General features: G+C 47.0%; 1 protein-coding gene across 15 annotated transcripts; it reads left to right on the forward strand.

The window, feature by feature from the left end:
* The first annotated feature begins 1886 nt into the window (after positions 1–1886).
* Positions 1887–18809, forward strand: LOC127329517 (protein argonaute 1D-like). Of its 15 annotated transcripts, none has more exons than XM_071826762.1 (16): positions 1887–2312; positions 2798–2938; positions 3027–3125; positions 3247–3354; positions 3534–3605; positions 3734–3827; positions 3925–4090; positions 4191–4300; positions 4376–4513; positions 4625–4752; positions 5344–5407; positions 5485–5520; positions 6384–6490; positions 17039–17133; positions 17610–17850; positions 18037–18809. In XM_071826762.1, the coding sequence occupies exons 6-11, from the start codon at positions 3807–3809 to the stop codon at positions 5363–5365; spliced, it is 585 nt and encodes a 194-aa protein (XP_071682863.1). In that variant the 5' UTR covers positions 1887–2312; positions 2798–2938; positions 3027–3125; positions 3247–3354; positions 3534–3605; positions 3734–3806; the 3' UTR covers positions 5366–5407; positions 5485–5520; positions 6384–6490; positions 17039–17133; positions 17610–17850; positions 18037–18809. The 15 variants fall into 15 exon arrangements, with proteins under 15 accessions (XP_071682863.1, XP_071682859.1, XP_071682862.1 ...); XM_071826758.1 differs by lacking the exons at positions 17039–17133; positions 17610–17850; positions 18037–18809 and adding exons at positions 9696–9810; positions 10506–10719; positions 16223–16416; XM_071826761.1 differs by lacking the exons at positions 17039–17133; positions 17610–17850; positions 18037–18809 and adding exons at positions 9696–9769; positions 10506–10719; positions 16223–16416.
* Positions 18810–19365: the final 556 nt, after the last annotated feature.

Raw genomic sequence — 19365 nt, forward strand, 5'->3', positions numbered from 1 at the left:
CGAAGCCAAGTCATGGTTCCGAAACGTGGATAGCTAACTTCCACGCACCCCTATCCATGGCTAAATCTTTGTCGATATTCCAAACCTTCAGGTCTCTCTTAACGGACTCCTCCCATGTCAAGTTTGGTCTACCACGACCCCTCTTAACATTCTCAGCACGCTTTATCCGTCCGCTATGCACTGGCGCTTCCGGGGGCCTCCGTTGGATATGTCCAAACCATCTGAGACGATGTTGGACCAGCTTCTCTTCAATCGGTGCTACCCCAACTCTCTCCCGTATATCGTCGTTCCGTACCCGATCCTTTCTTGTGTGGCCACATATCCATCTCAACATGCGCATCTCTGCTACACTTAACTGTTGGATATGTTGTCTCTTCGTTGGCCAACACTCAGCGCCATACAACATCGCAGGTCGGATAGCTGTCCTATAAAACCTGCCTTTTAGCTTTTGTGGCACTCTCTTGTCACAGAGTACGCCAGAAGCTTGGCGCCACTTCATCCAACCAGCCTTGATTCGGTGGCCCACATCTTCATCGATATCGCCATCCTTCTGCAACATGGACCCCAAATATCGGAAAGTGTCTCTCTCCGGTACCACCTGCCCATCAAGGCTAACCTCTCCCTCCTCGTGCCTAGTAGAACTAAAATTGCACCTCATGTATTCAGTTTTAGCTTTTGTGGCACTCTCTTTCACAAGAGGTGGATTTTTTGAGTGGGCATGCGAACAATACCCACTCAAAAAATCCACCTCATGTGAAAGAGCTAGTGTGCTAATCCATCTATGATCTACTGGTTTATGGTATAAACTAGATCCACTATATGTCTAGCCATCAAGACATTGAACATTTCATTGTAATGTCTATTTGAAAGTTCTGCCATTTGAAGTTTTGTATTTAAACCACCCTTTTATGCCCATATTAGGACGTCATGCAAAGGTGGAAGGGTTTCCGACCTTTCCTCGTGCGATTTCATTTGGATAAACCCTGATCTTCGAGTCTCATTTGGCGTGAGTTCATTTTTCTTTCTTATAATAGGTCATACAAACATGAGATACCCAAAAAGATGCCAACTGCTTACAAGAGTTGTCTCAGTGGGCTCAAAGCTGACCTCCTTTTGGCTTAATCACATGTTCCTATTACTCTCTCCGATTCATATTAATTGACTTCAATATGGATGTATCTAAAACTAAAATGTGTCTAGATACATCCATACTAGAGTCAATTAATATGAACCGGAGGGAGTACTTTTTTTTAAGTTGGTCTTTTTTTTTTTGTCGCCAACGGTCTGTTTAACATGATTTGGAGTGAAAAATAAGCTGGCTATGTGTGTGCTGATGCATCAATATGTACGATGAAGAAAGGCAAAAAAAAAAAACATCCATGCACGTGCTCCTACTAAAGAATCCAGTCTGCCGCCGCAATAATAACAAGGCATTAATAAACCGCCGCACTCAAAAGAACTGCTCCATGTAGGTCGCTGGTCCCTGCCTCCTCCGTCGTCCGCTCCGGCGACGGGAGGGGGCGGGGACTCTAGAGTGACTACTTCAACTATGGGTTGCTTAGTGTTTCCTTGAGACACCGGTTCCATGGAGGAGACTGAGCCGCGCTGGAATAATTTGCCTTTGCTCTTCCTCCATCTTGGTGTCGCTCCAATCGGTGGCGTCAGTGGTAGATGGCTTGGTCGTCTTGATGGTCTCCGGATCTGGTGAAATTTGTGTTCGGTGGTTGGCATTCGACACTCTCGCGGGTGACAGTCGCGCCGACTACTGCAGTTGTGTGTGGCGTCTTGCAGTTGGGCACGTGGATGACGGCGGCGTTTCTCTTCTTCGAGACTTCAACTATGTTAGGCCAACGCAAGGAATAAGAAAAAAGAAAAGGAAAATCAGCCAACGCAACCAACACTCTCATCTAACCCGACTCCCGACTCCCGACTCCCGACTCCCTCCATGGCTCCATCCCCGTTCGCCGCTGCTGCCCTTTGTCGCCGCTCCGCCACCCGCCGCCGCACCTCCTACCGGTCCATTTCCTCGCCAGTGCGGCATCCACCCGCGCCTCCAATCGCCAAGCAGGCCGGCGGCGAGGACGACAGGGCCCGGCCTCGCGCGTTCGTCCAACCACGCGGCGGCTTTGCTCGCCGGAGCGCGCGTCCGTCGAGCTCGCCTGCCGGCGTTTGCGCGCGCGTGTCCGTGGTCGAGGAAGCCCACCAAGACGTCAAGTCGCTGCCGCCGGTGGCTCTCTCCTCGCATCGCATCCTCCTCTGACCTGACCCGCCCCGTTCGTCCCCTGCCCGCAGGGTGCTCGCCCACAGGAATGGTGAGCCCTCTCTCGTCCCTCGTCTTCACAGTCTTGTGTAGTGCTGCAGGACAAACCCATCGGTTATTTCCACAACCGTCTGTTGGTTCAGGAGGTGTCCTAGATGTGATGTAGGATTGCAATATTTTTGTTCAGATTCCAAATTTTAGATTTTGAGTTCTACATCTTATAGCTTGTAATCATGTAGATGTAGGAGTACTAGACTTGCTTGTATGTTGACAAAAATTTGGAATTTTTTATGTCCAGAACCGTGCCTCCCAAATCTTAGGATTTGATCATGTTTCAGGAGTGTTTGATCACGGTTATGGCCTCTAGATTATGTCATAAAGTATCTTCATGCTTGAACAATTTTTCTGAAAAGCATATGGTACTGTGGCCCATGCACTACTGTAATTCCCATTTTATTTTTCATTCTTGTAGAATTAAAATCCTATATATGGTAGACTATTCTTATTCTCCTAAAAAATGATCTTCTTTTGCAACAGTTTTCCTGTCGATCAAGGGGGCACAGTGAAGTCTGTTGTCCAATACTTCCGTGGAAGACATATGGCTTTGCTATCCAGCATACCTACCTCTTATCTCTGGAAGTCCGCAATCAAAAACGTCTAAATTTTTTCACCAAGGAGGTATACTAGTACTAACGTATGGCCCCTTTTCTTTTAACGAAGATCTGCAACTGTTGTTTGACACGTGCGAAAATCTGACTTTGGTCAGGTCTGCAAAATAGTGGAAGGGACAAAGATACTCCAAGAGACTGACCTGGAGTCAGATAAGAGCTCTTTTAGAGAGGACATGCCAGCGCCCACATGATCGGTAGCGTGACCTATTTCAAGTATATGTAGCGTTTATTCTTATTACAAAATTGTTGGAGTTATGTGCAAGAGAGCAAGTTGAGATGCTTATGCAAAACACAATTTTATTTGTGTGTCTGCAGATGGTGAATCACAACTCTTACCACGATGATCCTTACACAAAAGAGTTTGGCATCGACATCAGTGAGCGGCATGCGTAGCTTGAGGCATGGGTTTTACCTGCTCTTTGGGTAAGTGGAAGTACCTCAATCATGTTGAGACAACGTCTATTGTAGTTTTTTTTATCTTGTCTTATTGTCCCTTCTTTGCTAGTAATCCTGTTTTATGAAAAAATATTATGCTTAAGAACACTACATAAGTGGATGCAACATCTTTACTGCCTTCTCCTTTTGTTTCTGAAAATGTGCAGCTTAAGTACAACACGACCGGTAGAGAGAAGGATTACGTGCCTAGTGTTGGCCAGTGGAACATGATGAACAAGGTAATAATACTACGCGGAACAGATTTTCATAATGCAAGTCTTGGCCTCTGTTTACTGTATCTCAAGTATATGCACTCTGTTTACTGTATCTCTAGGCTTAATGTTCATTTTTATGTTTCCTTATGTAGAAATGGTCAGTGGTGGTAAAGTCAGGAGCTGGATGTACAAGACAGTGTTGGATTCTGTCGTGAACTAGCTCGCATGTGCCAGGTCTCAGGAATGGCAAGTTTCCCTGAAATTCCTTTTGCCCATTGTACATGACATTTTCTTTCCTTGTACTTGCTGTTTACAACAGTAACAACATTACTATCAACTGTAGGACTTTGCTCTGGAGCCTATTCTTCTGACTATATACGTTTGTCCAGATCAGGTGGAGCGAGCTCTGAAAGCTAGGTTCCACGATGTGGTGACCGTACTCGGACCGCACTACAAGGAGCTCAAACTGCTCATTGGAATATTTCCTGATAACAATGGACCACTCTATGGTATGTAAACTTTCAACCGCATCAATTTATCACTATTAGCTTTGAGGTTCAAGCTGAATGCTCATGGATATGGTGCATGTATGTATCGGCTGACCTGAAGCGCGTCTGCGAGATCGACCTCGGGCTGATATCTCAGTTTGTCTGACCAAGCAACTGTTTAAGATGAACAAGCAGATCCTGGCAAACCTTGCTCTAAAGGTCAATGCCAAGGTTAGTCTTCTTGTTGTGTATTGTGCATTTCTTCAGTTGTCGAGTTTAACATGACCTTCTGTTTTCCTTTCATAGGTTGTGGGAAGGAACACTTTGCTGGCGGATGTGGTGTCGAGGTGCATCCCTTTGGTCACTGACATGCCGATGATCATATTTGGCACCGATGTTACCCATCCCCACCCTGGTGAAGACAGTAGCCCTTCCATTGCTGCAGTAAGTTGAAAAATCTCGTTCGTGCTCCATGTTTAGTGATTGTTCTTGTCGATACCACTCCACACTACGTGTTTGCGAAAAAACATTGATCTGCAACCATTTTCCATGCAGGTTGTGGCCTCCCAGAATTCGCGTGAGGTGACTAAGTATGCCGGCCTGGTCCATGCTCAAGCTCACAGGCAAATTTTGATGGAGTATCTGTGCAATGTCACCCATGATCCTACTTTCTGTCGCCTGAGGTAGTGAGGTGACCAAGTATCCCTCATTTGCTCAAGTCTCCCCTTTTCTGTCATACTTTCTGGCACAAGTCATGCAAACATTCTGTGGCTTGCATTGGAAGGGAGGATTTCTCATATCCTTCAAAAGATCAACTAGAGAAACGTTATATTGGTATGCTTCATGGCAGAAACTTACACTCATGTTGTTTTGTAAGCAAAAATACCAGCACTAAGCTGGCCAATCACTTGAAATCGTGGATAGCTATAATGGAATTGACTAGTTATTGTTGCTTTGTTTTACCGAGTCAAGGTGACATTGTTTGATTTTTCTTTTATGATGAGAACATAATATATGTCTAAGATGACAGATGGGAATCCCATGTACAGAACGTCTTGGTAATGTTATGTGGCTTCCTTGTTTTCTCTATGGTGCCTAGACTGAAGTCTGATTCGAGAATATCTCACAATATACTTGAGCATGCTCTATGACTCTTAAGTCTTCTTTTTCTTTTTTCCTTAACATAAGCTTCTTTTGAAAATTTGTGAACATATAGACAACGTACTGTACTTGAGCTGTTTAGTATTGGGACTAAAGGTGTCTGCCTTTCACAGGGATGGTGTAAGTGAAGGCTAGTTCTGCCAAGTTCTACTGCATGAGCTCGACGCCATCCGAAAGGTAAGAAACAAACAATTCCCCCCAATTCTTTTAGGATTTTACACACTCCCTTCTGATCCTATTCATACGTGTCTCAGGCCTGCGCGCCACTGGAGGTGAACTACCAGCCTCAGGTAAGATTTTGGGTTTCAAATTTTTTTCCTCTATGAGCTCTGTGATATTGTGGCTGTATTTGCATCTAGGCCTAGTTGTTAGAGGTTCTTATGCTAGTACTTATGGCAAGCCACTAGATTGAATGATTTTGTGCTGTTGGTCTAGTTTGGTACTATTTGTTATGAATGCAATTAGTTCTTACGTTGGTCTTGATCAATCCTTGCCTAGGGAGTTACTAGCTAGCAACCGAGCAAGAAATAATTAGGTTCCCTTTTTCTCATCGTTTTGATATCATGCATACATGTGAGGGGGTGATTTCTTTTTATTTTTTGTATTCAATTCCGTTTGTCCAAATTATTGGAAACTAGTCATGTATACTTGTTGGTGCACATGTTTTAAATTTGGCGATTCATTCATAAATATTCATTTCTCCCTGTATCCCATGTATAAGTAGGATCATCATGCACATCTGGATCCTCCCACTCATGTATTTGCATATGCATCTTTAGTGCACATTAATACTATTGGCAGGTGGTTGGATAATTTATATATTTCTATAGATGTTATTGTTGTTGTACTGCTATTTGGAATTACTTGAATTCACTAAAATATTGGAGCTTTTTTTGTTCTGGTATTTTTAACAATGCATTGTTACTAACACTTGAGTATGTACTGCTCTACGAATCCCATGAGTTCATTGAAAAGCTGAGATTTTTCTGTGTTGTGCTATTCAACAATGATTTGTATGGCTTAATTAAGTACTAGCATTTCTCCCTATATCCCTCATACAAGTATGATCATCTTGCCTATTTCGATCCTGGCAGCTCAGATGTATTGGATAGGAAATATATAGCATGTACTGAAGTACTTGGGTAACATACAGGTATCTGGAAAGATAAAGGGATTGAAGGCAACAATTGACATGGCATTGGCTCATCATGACACTACTTAAATCTATCTGCCATGAAGTTTGAGCACTAGAACCATGTGGTGAGCTTCTATTGCTTGTTCCTAAATTTGATGAGCTATATTTCTTAAAACTAAAAGTGTTGCATGTAGTTTGGTTGCTATTTTAGCGGTGTGTGGTGGACTTATATTCTTTTTATTTTCCGTAATAAATTGTTAATTAGAGCTCAAATCTTCCAGAAGGAAAAATCAATTACCACACTTTGAACATGTTGAGTGTTGACGTGACAAAGAAATGCTTAGTTGGTGAGGGCTGGAGTCCAGTTTTCGCAACTAGTCAGTAATAAAATTCACTCTAAGCCTGATGCCTAATTATGTGCCTGTGTCACATGCCATTCCAGACGAGCTTGTCATCGTCAGTGGATAGCTGGGTGTGCTCGATTCGGTTCCATAGATGGAGGTAATCGTCTATTTCGTGAATGCCGAGGATGCCCTGAATGTCTTAGGCCTAGTGGTTTGCAGCCAAGCCGTTAGCCACCGTCCTCGCCTTGCGTCTGCGTTTGGGGATGCAAGCATAGAGCTGCGGCGCAATTTCTCAGACAAGAGCAGCCTTGGAGCTAGTGGTCTTTCCAGGATTTAGTAGTCAGGCCATTTCCCAGGTTCAATTGTTGTCGAGGCGAAGAAGAAATCCCTCTCTTCAGCAGGCAGGTCAAGGCCGGGGACCATGCCCGGCTCAGCCATTGCCATCACATGCGCAGGGCCAAGACCTTGCGCTCCAGGTCTTGAATACCGAGGCCACAAAAGGAGATTGGCCGGCAGACGCACTGCCAATTGACATGAAAGTTTCCGCAATTAGCTGCGACGCGCCCTTCCCAAAGGAATCCCCTTTGAATCCTCTCCAACAGCTTTAGGGTTTTCTTCACGGGTGCCAGCACAAGCAGTTCTTGTTTGGGGATTGCATCTAGGACTGATTTAACCAAGGCAAGTCTCCCAGGTTTTTGTATCAACCTGGACTTCCAGGAGGGAAGTTTGTTGGCCATTCTGTCGATGAGAGGTTGCAATTGGGCAGCAGTAGGGCGCCGGATTGTCAGTGGTATACCAATATAAGAGAAGGGGAATTGTACCACGGAGCAGCCAAGAAGCTGTAACACAGGCACCGCATCTTCGTCCTCGCAGCGAATCAAGGTGGCTTGAGCTTTTGACATAGTTGACTTGACAGCGTGCTACTCTTGAGAGCAAATCACAAGTGGGCTCAATTTTACAAGTTCTTAACACAAATCAATCTCCTTCCAGACAAACAAATTTACTGAGGCCTTCCAGGAAATTGTTGATGCATATGGGTATGTTGACTATTCTATATTTGATATGCTATAATTTTTAGTTTCTTTGTCGTTCTTATGGATTTAAAAAAATCTCCCTGTACCCCCCTCTCGGCTATTGTTCTATATATAGATGAAAACATGCCTCGGGACAGTTATCTGTCTTGGACAATAACAAGAAAGCCTTATGTCCGAACTCCCAAGAAAGTTGTCTCTCTTGGTCATGTATTTTCAATCCTTAATTTTTTTTCTTTGTGAGCATGTTTAGCACTTTAAATCATCTTAGCATATTCATCAAAGAAGCATTGGCATTTTTCTATTAGAAATTGTGTGCTTTACCTTCTTTTTTTGTGGGGAGAATGTGTTTTTCCCCAATGACAGAATTTTCCGCAACTTATTTCTATGTTCATGGAATGTTAATAGTTCATTTCTTTTCAATTAAAAAAACATGGAATGCTTGTCTGAAATGAATAAGGGACCTTCGTGTTACTTGGGTTTGGGTGAATTCTCTTAAGTTTTGTAAGCGCTAACTTTGTGTTACATCTGGTATAGGGTATCCAAGTATCCAGAAGCAAATCCTGGCATAGTTACTATTGTCACGTTTCCTTTCTTATTTTCTGTCATGTTTGAAGATTGGGGTCATGGAATTTTCTTATTACTTGCAACACTCCTATGTCATAATCCTGGAGAAGGAATTTACTTCACAGTTTTGCTCACTAGTCTTTTACAATCGTAGTACTTATATTACTCTCTACTTTCATAGTGTTACATCTCACCGGAGGTTCTCATAAAATAACAACAACATTGAGAATGCATTTTGAAGAAGGAAAATAAATGAATGCATGCTGGAAGAACATATTGCATCTTTAATCGCGATTAAAAACACGACTACTTAATTGATGCTGCACAGATGAAATGACTCTATAGGTCATCCTTAATGGATTTAAGGTTCTTACCTACAAGTTCAGATGATGGTGTTGCAGCGATTCCTTTAGCAGCCCGAAATTCAAGCAGAAAGAGAAGTAGCGTGTACCATATTAGGCTTACTATCTGACTTATCAGCTTGACAACTTCATCGCCATACATTCCTTTCAGCAATGGGATACCAACAATCAGGGTATTGGAAGTGTCGACAAAGAGAAACCTGTAACCAGCCAATCAAATTTCCTTTGCAACATAATCTTCTCATCTTCTGTGTCAGTCATGTCTGATTGTCTTACTTGCTTAGCTGTTCTTTTGTCACTAAACAACAAATCTCTGTTTTTTCTTAATTTATCTGCTGTTATACTGGTCGCTTGTCGAATTTAATCACCAGTTTTTAGTTTGGCTAGTTAGCTTTCAGTAGACAATTCATCATCTATTTGTATGTGATAAATATTAAAAATCTCAATTGTCTTGTTTGCCTTCATCTTTTGGCAATGCTTTAAGGTGGCTGTCATGTAAAGAAAAAGCGCAAACTACTACATGGTACACTGAGCCACATTGGCAAAGTTAGATATAGGAGTTGCTGTTTGTCTTGCTGCATCATGCATATTATCAAATTGAATAATCAATAGTGACCATGTGATGTTGTTTAACTATTAATTTTTTTGGATAGGAGCATTGATGTACGACTATTGCAATTTTGTTCAAATGAATAATCTCTGTTTGGTCTAGTACATTTTGCCATGCATGCTTGTTTAATGTGTTTTGCTCGGTAATTGCAGAATCAGCACAATTAGCTGTTTGGTTTTATAGAATTGCCTCTTAAATTTATTTTCCCCTACTGGATTTTCGGACTGCACTCTCTTTCTCTTGGTTTGGGCACTTCCAATATACTCTGGAGTGTGGCATGAAATTTGATTTGAGCAACCTAACTTTGCTACTTTCGTCAACTAAATTTGTCTGACTGATGTTGTTTGTTCCATTTGACGCAAACATGGATGAACATGAGTTACAAGCTCAAATTTGTGTGGTGACCTTTGGTCCAGGATTGCTGCGTTTGATAGCATCTTTTTAGTTGCTAGGACTGATGTGTAACTCGGCCTCGGCTACAACATCTCCGGTGAGCTTCTGGTTCACACTTTGATCGAAGGCTCATTCACGGTATGCCTAATATTGTTTTGTTGTGGTCAATGACACTATATTGGCTTATTAGTGGAGCTACTGGCTTTAGTAGGAATTGACTGGGTAAACAGTTTGCGGGCAAATCTTTAGAAATTATGGATATAATGCCTAGCTTTTGTTAAATATTGACTTGCTCTGGTTGAGTGTATACACTAGGTATATATGTGATGTGCGAGTTGCTGGTTAGTGGTTAAATTTTTTACATGAACATTTCTCTAAAGCAATGTCATGTCCATCCTGATAGTGCAAGTTTTATTATGTTTCTAGTAGCAACTGGTTGATGGATTGCTGTTGTGGAAGTGCTGATAATTGTAATCACACATGAGAGGCCTACTTTTTAACCTCATGACAAATCAATCTTGAGCAGCTGCGATCATGCACCGACATAAATGATATGTATGTCTTATTTGTGCTTCTAGTCTGCATTATAGTCAATAGAGAAGAATCTTGATCCGTTAATATATGTTTCCTGATAGCTAGAAAATTGTGGTAGTTCCACATAGGTGTCATTTCTAGGAGACAAACTGGAAAGCCTGTTGGTAGATGCACGGATGCTGCTGCCTTGTTTCGTCGTGTCATGTGGGTTGTTAAGTTGAAACTCTGCTGCTAATCTGTTTGTTCATACTATATCTGCTCTAGAGCATTACTATTATCATGTTTTGTTCTTGTTCCAGTATCACGAGGGGGGCCAGATGACCTAGCAGCTGGGACCTGCAGCCTTATGTGCCTTGGATGGAAGGTGGAAGACCCAGAGCTAGAAGGAGACGGTCATCATTGAACGCCTTGTTTGTCAGGCCATCTCTATGCAACAACACTAGCTTTATTTCTGTCGCCTTAGTCAACTGTGTGGTATATATGGTTGCATCGGATGAGCAGCAGAGGTTTCATGTCGGAAAAATGATTATTTTTTTTGAAACGGGCAAAAAAGCTTTTGCCTTATATTGATATAGGAGAAGCAAACAAGGTTATGGCAAGAGCCATGGAAAACATAAAAAAAAGGAAACAAACGCGGGGGCAAACAGCCCCCACCCCCCGGACCTAAGGAAAAGATTAGCCTAAAAGATCCGCCAAGTGGGAAGCTCCGGCGAGGATCCAATCTTTCCCCTCTTCTCTGATCCTGTGCATGACCACCGCTGGCAAGGAGGACTTATTGTTGAAAACCCTCTCATTCCTTTCCTTCCAGATCTCCCAAGCGATCAGAGTAATGGCAGATCGTAGACCTTTAGGGGAGGAGGTGGTGGTCTTCGAAGCGGCCAACCAGTAGTCCGTAACTTTGGGCCGTCCTACACCAATCTTTGCTTGAAGATCGGACGGAAAGCCAGGGAAGCCGCGGGCATCCGGATGCGCACGGAGAAACGGCATTCAAAGAGCAAGTGCACAGCATTGTCTGCGGGGAATTGCGGCATAGGCGCGAGTGGGGTGATGTGGCCAACCTCGTTTAGCCAAGCGGTCGGCGGTCCAAAGTCGATTTTGTCTGACAAGCCGAGGTGAAGAAGCGGCACTTTGGAGGGGCCCGGGTCTTCCAAACGATGTGTCCGAATCCGGCATGGCAAGGAGGCAAGGAAGCTGGACCTTATAGGCGGAGCCGGCGGAGTAGCACCGTTTGGGGTCAAAGACCAAGTAATGGAGTCCTCCTGTCTGGGTGGAGCCGAACATCCGCTAGGAGAACCCGAGAGGCGGACATATTGGTCCAGGTGATCGACAGTGAAGGCCTCGACCGCGATGTCCGAGATCCAGTTATAATCAGTGAGGGCATCTTGGACCGTTCGATTTTTCCTCCTGGAGACCTTGAAGATAAGGGGGGCCAGGTCTTTTGGAGGGGCACCGTGAAGCCAAGAAGAGGACCAGAAGGAGGCCTTAGCCCCATTCCCGATGGTGACACGGGTAGCCACGTTGAAGAGGTCCCGGTCGGAAGCGTCGTTGGGGGTTTCAGTACCCACCCAAGGTTTCTCAGGAGCCGTCCACTCATACCAAAGCCAACGGAGCCTAAGGGCCCGAGAGAACTTCTCCATGTCTAGAACCCCCAACCCGCCGAGTTCCTTGGGGCGGCAGACCTTTTGCCAGTTGACTTTGCATCTCCCTCAGCTAACCACCTCCTTACAAGCCCCGAGCATGCATGCCGCGATCGATCTTAGCAAAGGCCTTGAGGATGCCTTTGTCCGCCTTTAAAGGCTGTCGGCAAGAAGATTGGCATGGAGGAGAGCACGGACTTAACAAGCGCCGTACAACCGGCGCGATTTAGGAACTTCCCCTTCCACGGGTTTAGGCGAGAAACCGCCTTGTCGATATAGGGTTGGAGGTCCACCCGCCTAAGTCTTCCAAGGGAGAGGGGCAACCCTAGGTACTTGATGGGGAAGGGGGTCGTGGCGGCAGGGAAATCGATTAAGACCTCCTCCAGGTTTAAGGCGGCGCATTGGATGGGGGCGATGGAGCTCTTGGTCACATTGGTTACAAGGCCGAGACTTCCCCAAAACTTTGCGAGAATGTTAGCCAAGCCTTCGACATCGTGCCTCGTGGGCGAAAGGAAGATGTCGGCATCATCCGCATAGAGAGAGACTACGGGGCCCCGAAAGCCACAGCAAAGCAGAGCACGCCCGATTCTCGTCGCCTTATCCAGCGATCTACGAAGAGGGTCGATGGCGATGTCGAAAAGGAGAGTCGAGAGAGGATCACCCTGACGAAGGCCACGACCATGCAAGATGTCTTTCCCAGGGATTCCGTTAAGGATAATCCTAGAGGAGGCCGTGGAGAAAAGAGTCACTAGCGGGGCTCTCCACCTACGAGGAAAACCAAGGCGTTGAAGGAGGTCCAAAGATATAGTCCCAACGGACCGTGTCGAAAGCCTTGGCAATATCTAGTTTGATGAGGAGGGAAGGAGTTCTTGTACGGTGCGGCCGACGGGCGATGTTCACGACATACATGAAATTATCATGGATAGTTCTTGTCTTGATGAAAGCGCTCGACTTCGGGAAACAATGTCGTTCATCTTCGGGCCGAGGCGGCGTGCCATAGCTTTAGCAATGATCTTAGGGACCGCGTGGATGAGGCTGATGGGTCTGAAGTCGGAGATAGCTTCCGCACCGTCCTTCTTAGGCGGGAGCACGACGTTGGCGGTGTTAACGATGTGAAAGCTAGAAGCGAAACGGCTCGGAGAAGGCGTTGATCACGGCCATAAGGTCATTCTTAACCACATCCCAACGGGATTGAAAGAAGGCGATGGAAAAACCGTGCGGGCTCCGGGGCCTTATCGGCAGGCATGTCCTCAAGAGCCGCCTTGACTTCATCTTCAGAGAAAGGTAGGCCGAGGTCCTCCAGAGAGTGGTTTGGGGGGTCCAACACTTCCCAGTTGAAGTCAAGAGAACGAGGAGGAGGCCGTCCGAGAGAGCGCGAGAAGTGGTCGAAGATCAGCCCAGCCTTGTCTTCATGAGACACGGCCCACCCGGAGTTATGCTTAAGTCTGGCGATGTGGTTTTTACGCTTCCTCGCGTTGACCCGTAGATGGAAGAACTTGGTGTTGGCATCGCCGTCGCGGAGGTAACGAATTTTGGAAGCTTGACGCTTGCGGGACCTTTCAAGCGCTGCAAGTCCCTTTACCCGACGTTTCAGATTGGCACGGAGCCAACATTCATCTTCGGAGAGAGCACGGGATTCTTGAGCCACATCCAGCTGAAGGATGACGTCCGGGGCCATAAGGAGTTGAAGCTTCTTTGTCGGAGAAGAGACTCTTGCTCCAAGATCCGAGCCCTTGAGCCGTGGTCTTAAGCTTGTGGTCGATGATATGGGTCGGTGAGTATGAGATGAGGGCGCAGACCAAGCTTGTTTAACGACCTCCATAAACCCCGGCATCTTGATCCGAGAAGGACTCAAAGCGAAAAACGAGGCGATTTCCGCGGACCACTCTGGTTGGACAGGGGAGAGGCGGTGATCGACAGAGACGAAGACAGGGCAAAAGCACATGATTCTCGAACATAAGGTCCCATGCCGTATTACAGAGAAAGCCCGGTCGAGGCGCACAAGAGTTGGAGATTGCCTCTCATTGCTCCGGGTAAACTTGCGGTTTTGCGGCTTCGGCTCCTTGAGCCGACATGTAGTGAGGGCTCTTACGAACAGACCCATAAGGCGGAAGTTGAGGTTGCTGTTGTTCTTATCTTCCGCTTTGTAGATGAGATTGAAATCTCCAATGATGAGCCATTTGGAGTCGTCTGAGGGCTTGGCTGCGATGGTCTCGTTGAGGAAGGCTTCTTTTTCGGCGTGGTCTGTAGGACCATAAACAGTACTAAGCTTGAAGGTGGTGCCGCAAGCCCGGATGGAGATGTTGGCCGAGATCAAGAAGGTGCCGAGGTGGACGTTGGAGACCTCCACATGATCTTCGTCCCATAGCAAGAGGATGCCGCCTCGAGTGCCAATAGCCGGCCGATGGGCGAAGGATCGAAGCCTAAAACCGCCGATATAAGAAGCCGTTTGTTGGTCGATGTGATCAAGCTTGGTCTCCTGAATGCAAGCAATATGACAGCGGGTATCAGCGAGGAAGGCGTGAACAGTGTCTTTACGGGCTTGATCATTAAGTCCACGGGTGTTCCAATCAGCGATGGAGATGTCCGGACCGATCATAGTGAAGATAAAAAAGGCGGGGTAGCAGCACTACAAAGACGAAAAACAGGAACTTGTCCAAAAAAGAAAACAAGAATGAAGCAAACGCAGCTGAAGCAACCAAACTAAACAGACACGTCAAGGGCCTCCGCCTCGCACCCTCCTGGGCCTCCCATGGCGATGAGCGACTCGTCGGCTTCAGTCATGCTGTGGATGTTAAGCTTGAAAAGCTTGGCGAGGGCCTCGATCGCCGTGTCTGGGAGCGGCGTTTTAAACTTGTCGATGTAAGCCTTCCTAGCGTCCATCAGAGGGAAACCAGCATCGGAGACACCCATCTTTGTGTTAAGAACTTGGACGGCTTTATCTAAAGCATGCATCTTCGGTTTGTTGCTCAAACGGGCGCTGCGCCTTAACTCAGAAGAGGGCTGGACCTCTGGCGGCTTGCGCCGAGGCGGAGCCGGCGTAGGGCACGGAAGGAGCGGCACTTGAGGAGGCGCAAACAAGTTGCCGGAGCCGGCAGGAGCTCCAACTTCAAACACAGGGGCATCGGAAGCCTGAGGGAGGACGTCCTCGACGGAGACGTCCTCAGCGTCTTCCCAAGAGTCCGGCACCACGACCGGAGAAAGCGTCGGGGAAGGGGACGCTTGACGGGGAGGCGAAAAAGGGGGCGTCGCTGCGTTGTCAAGCCCATCATCCGTCCAGGAGCTGGGGTGGGACGGCTGTTGCAGCACTTGAGGGGGGGCGAGGCCAGATGCGAGAACCCTCGGGCAAAAGCCGGCGGCAACTCCTTGAGGGTGGAAGACCAATCCTTGCCATCCGTGTCGCAAGTGATGATGGAGGGGAGCTTCGGCCGAACCAAGGGCTCGGCTGCGGCACCATGTTTTTTGACGAAGTGACGTCGGTAGCCGTCGCGACGGCCTGTAGAACCGTCGGCCCCATGCCCGTAGGAGCGTCCCTCTCTGCTGCCGCGATGATGTCCTGCAGACTTGGCGCGGAGGGAGCGGGAAGAGGAGCGGCGTGAGGACTCGCGGCGAGGTTCCCTTCGATCTTCGTCGTCGTCGTCCTCCCGGTGGTGGCGTTTGCGCAGCTGCCTATCATCGCAGCGAGATTCCATGCGAGAGCGGCTTCGGCGGCGATCCTTAGACTCCGCAGAGCGAGAGCGACGATGTGTCCTGGCCCTGGAAAGGGAGCGACTCGGCGCACGTCTATCATCCTCCCAGGGGCGAGAGCGACGTGTGCTGATGAGGTCTTCCGTGGCAGCCGAGCGTGCCCGTTCGCGGCGGTCGCTGTCGTCAAGGCGCTGATTGAAGGCCGGGCCGAGCTCACCCAAGGCTGGGATGGGGGCCGGCAGGATGGAACCCGAACCCACATCCACATGCCGACCGTCGATGGTACCCAAATGGCAACGCGGCAAGGAGTGCATGGTTGGCTTGAAGCTGGAGATCGGCTCGCCACCGTCGAGGATCGGTGCGGCAGTGTAGTCCTCGACGCAGTCCACGTGAAGAAGGACACGGAAAGAGACTCCCCTCTTCCACTGATCCGGGCGATCCTCCTCGATGCGGACCTTGGAGGAGAGGCCGCCCGCACCCTTGTTCACAAGCGTGCACCATAGTACCTTGGGGATGCGGTGGGGAGAAGGCGTCCATGCCCATAGACCGAAGGAGGAGGTGTCCTCCATAGTAGTAAAGCCATCATCGAGGCGTTGGACGGCGCACTTGCGTCCCACAAGTTGGTCCACCACCTCCGGCCTCCAAGCGAAAGGGGGAAGGCCGTCGACGACCACATGGACGCGGAAGTGTAGGTCGGAAAAATGATTGTGGTGTAGGTTATAATCCCAGCTTTCGTTGATGTTTGTGTTGGGTATCGTGGGATATCTGTTTGATTAGACATCTTATTGAGATTGTGTATCGTATGATTGTGTGCTATGTGAACTTAGTATATTTGTGAAGTATATATATTCTTATTGTGGATTAAGTAGCTGATTAAGTAGCTGAACTACTAGTGTAATTCTCTAAAGATTAAGTCGATAGCAGGATTACCTAGCTAGTCAGCGTGCTAGCTTCCTTGAGATAGCGGGATTACTTTGGCCAAGTTAATTGATTAAGTAGCTGAACTACTAGTGTAATTCTCTAAAGATTAAGTCGATAGCAGGATTACCTAGCTAGTCAGCGTGCTAGCTTCCTTGAGATAGCGGGGTTACTTTGGCCAAGTTAACAAGCTAGCAACCTTGAGAAAGATGGATCCATTAACATCCGGCGCAGAGGCAGCTGAATTGATATGCTGGAACCGTGCATGTCAATTGAACCAAGTCCAAGCGTTGGTTTCCCGAACAAACACAGATCGTCTTCATCTCTGGTTTAAGTTTATTTTTTTCTTGACCGATACCTTGAGCCTGTTTAGCTAGCTGGATTGACCGCACCAGCCCCGAAACATGCTCCCACCATTTTAATAAATAAGGTGCACCATTTCCATGTTTTTTCTTTAACCAAAAAGTACTTCAAATATATAAATATTGTAGGTATAAAATAAACATCATTAGAAACTGTTTTTCAATACAAATCTAACGATACTAATTAGGTACAATATAATTAAGATGTTGCTGCTTATTTTTTTTCAGTCAAAGTTTGCCTTGAAATACATGTACGTCTGATGCATGGAAAGGGAGGTAGTATATACAACACTCAAGCTCCAACGTCAATCATGGCTATCAAGGTTCTTCTTAATCTTAGGGATTGTTATCTTGGTTCATTATACTAGCAGGTGTATTTTATTTGATTAGCAGCGTACATGAGAAGATGCCAAGCGTTTTCAGTGAAAAAGAGGTCATCATTAGCGCTGAATATGATCGGGAAGTCTGCAAAACTGGGCAATTAATGAGTTATGTAAATCACAGCTAACATGCTACTCCCGAAAACCACCCATGCATCCCTCCCCCGAAAAGAAGAGATAATGCATGTAGGGGAGTTTTTGTCATCTTGTACCTTTAAATAATGGGAAGTGCCCAACTCCTAGGATGCATCACGCAGTAACACAATTAATTCTTCATTTATAGAGAGCCGCTCCTGCTCCACGTCACTGATCCGTGGCACAATGAATCTTGTCCATCCATCTGTTTTCCATCAAGCAATGAACCAAGATGAGATAAACGAAAAATCATCTCATTCCCGCTCTTTATTTTCACTCACCAGAATTCAAACCGAGCCTTCCTCTATAAATACAAGCCTCATAGCCACATGCCGCGTGTCGGCGTCGCGTGACTTGTGACTTTGGACTTTGGCGAGGCGAGGGGAGGCGAGCGGCCATGCTTCATTGGCGTCGCGAAGAGAGGAGACGGTGTGGCCATGGAACTCCGATGACTTCAGCGTGGCGTGGCGTGGCTGTGGGAAGCAAGCATGTACTTGCTCTTCAAATCGATGGATCCAGCAATAGGTAATCAATCCATCTTGTTTTCCTTGTGCTGCCGTCACCCTTTTCTTCTCTCAATTGGACGGCACGGCAAAGGAGAGTCGCTTTCTTCTGGGAGTAATCGATAGTTTCTAGCTGCACCATGAGGGTTATGTCTGCAATAGTTGCTGAGTTACCGGTATGGTTTTTGTTCCCATCCCTTTATTTCAGGAACATAAGAGCAGTTCCTAGACTGCACCATGAAGGTTATGCTACATAAAGATAAGCGCACACACACATTAACTGATTAAAACAAAGACTAGTCAATTTTCCTCACATCACTATCAGTTTCATGAACTCAGATTCTTCACAACTCCTCTTCGAGGTCTTAGAGCATCTCCACTCGTGGTGCTGCCAGGTGGAGGTGCTCTCCCACGCCGCGGTGGGCGGCTTCCTGACGCACTGTGGGTGGAACTCCGTGCTGGAGAGCGTGTGGGCGGGCGTGCCCATGCTCTGCTTCCCGATGGTCTCCGAGCAGCCCACCAACTGCCGGCTCGTCGCCGAGCAGCCATGGCGCTGGTAGCCCCCAAAAAACGGGCCAAAAATCGGCCACCAAGCCACCGGGAAAGGAGGCAGCAAAGAAGGGGCCAAAAGCGCCCTTCGCGATGCCACTCCTCTCCATTGATGAAAACATCTGATCAGCTTCTTCCATCGATCCTTGTTTCAGAAGATTTGTTATCATTATTTCATAAGTAGAAGCATTAGGTACCAATCCGTTGGCAGGCATCGCGGTAAACAAATCGTTAGCTTCTTCCCTTCTCCGAGCACTGTACATTGCATTAATCATGGTATTGAATGTTGCAATATTGAGCTTCACATTTGTTGCACCCAATTTCTGGAACAGGACGATTGCTTCATCAGTGCAATTGTCTCCACAAAGTCCTCCAAGAATTACACCGTATGTGGAAGCGCTCACTGTCATTCCACTTTCGATCACCACAAGGGCAATTTCTGCAGCTTCTTTGGTTCTTCCGTGCTTGCAAAAGGATACCATGAATGAGGTGCAAGTAGCAGTATTTGGTATAACGCCCCGTCTTGTCATTGCTGTGTTGAAGTTGACCCGCATCTTGGAGTGCGGAAGCGGATGAGGGTGTGCTGGATAGTAGCCTTAACCACGGGTGCCACCTCTAGTAAAATCTCCACGTTGAAGACCAACTCCCACCACTCCACCGCTAGTGCTCACCATCAATCTACCGCTCCCTACACCAACACAACACCACTACCCGACGCGGTCGCCCCGCGCCATCCACCACCGAACGGGGGAGAGAGAACGGCCGACAATGCCAATCGGGCTTCTCCCGTCAGCGCGGCCTAGCGCAACGAGGAGAGGAAGGAATGGAGGGGCTAGGCCCGGCGGCAACTCAACATACCTCAAACCTTAGGGTTGATGGCAGAAGCATGCGCAAATGGGGATGGAGTGGTGGAGAACGAGAGGAGGCAGGGGAGAGAAATGGGTTGTTGACCTGAAGAAGGCGGTTACCACGAGATTACCATGCAAAG

Source organism: Lolium perenne, chromosome 1 (assembly GCF_019359855.2).
Source record: "Lolium perenne isolate Kyuss_39 chromosome 1, Kyuss_2.0, whole genome shotgun sequence".
In the NCBI taxonomy this organism is placed as follows: Eukaryota; Viridiplantae; Streptophyta; class Magnoliopsida; order Poales; family Poaceae; genus Lolium; species Lolium perenne.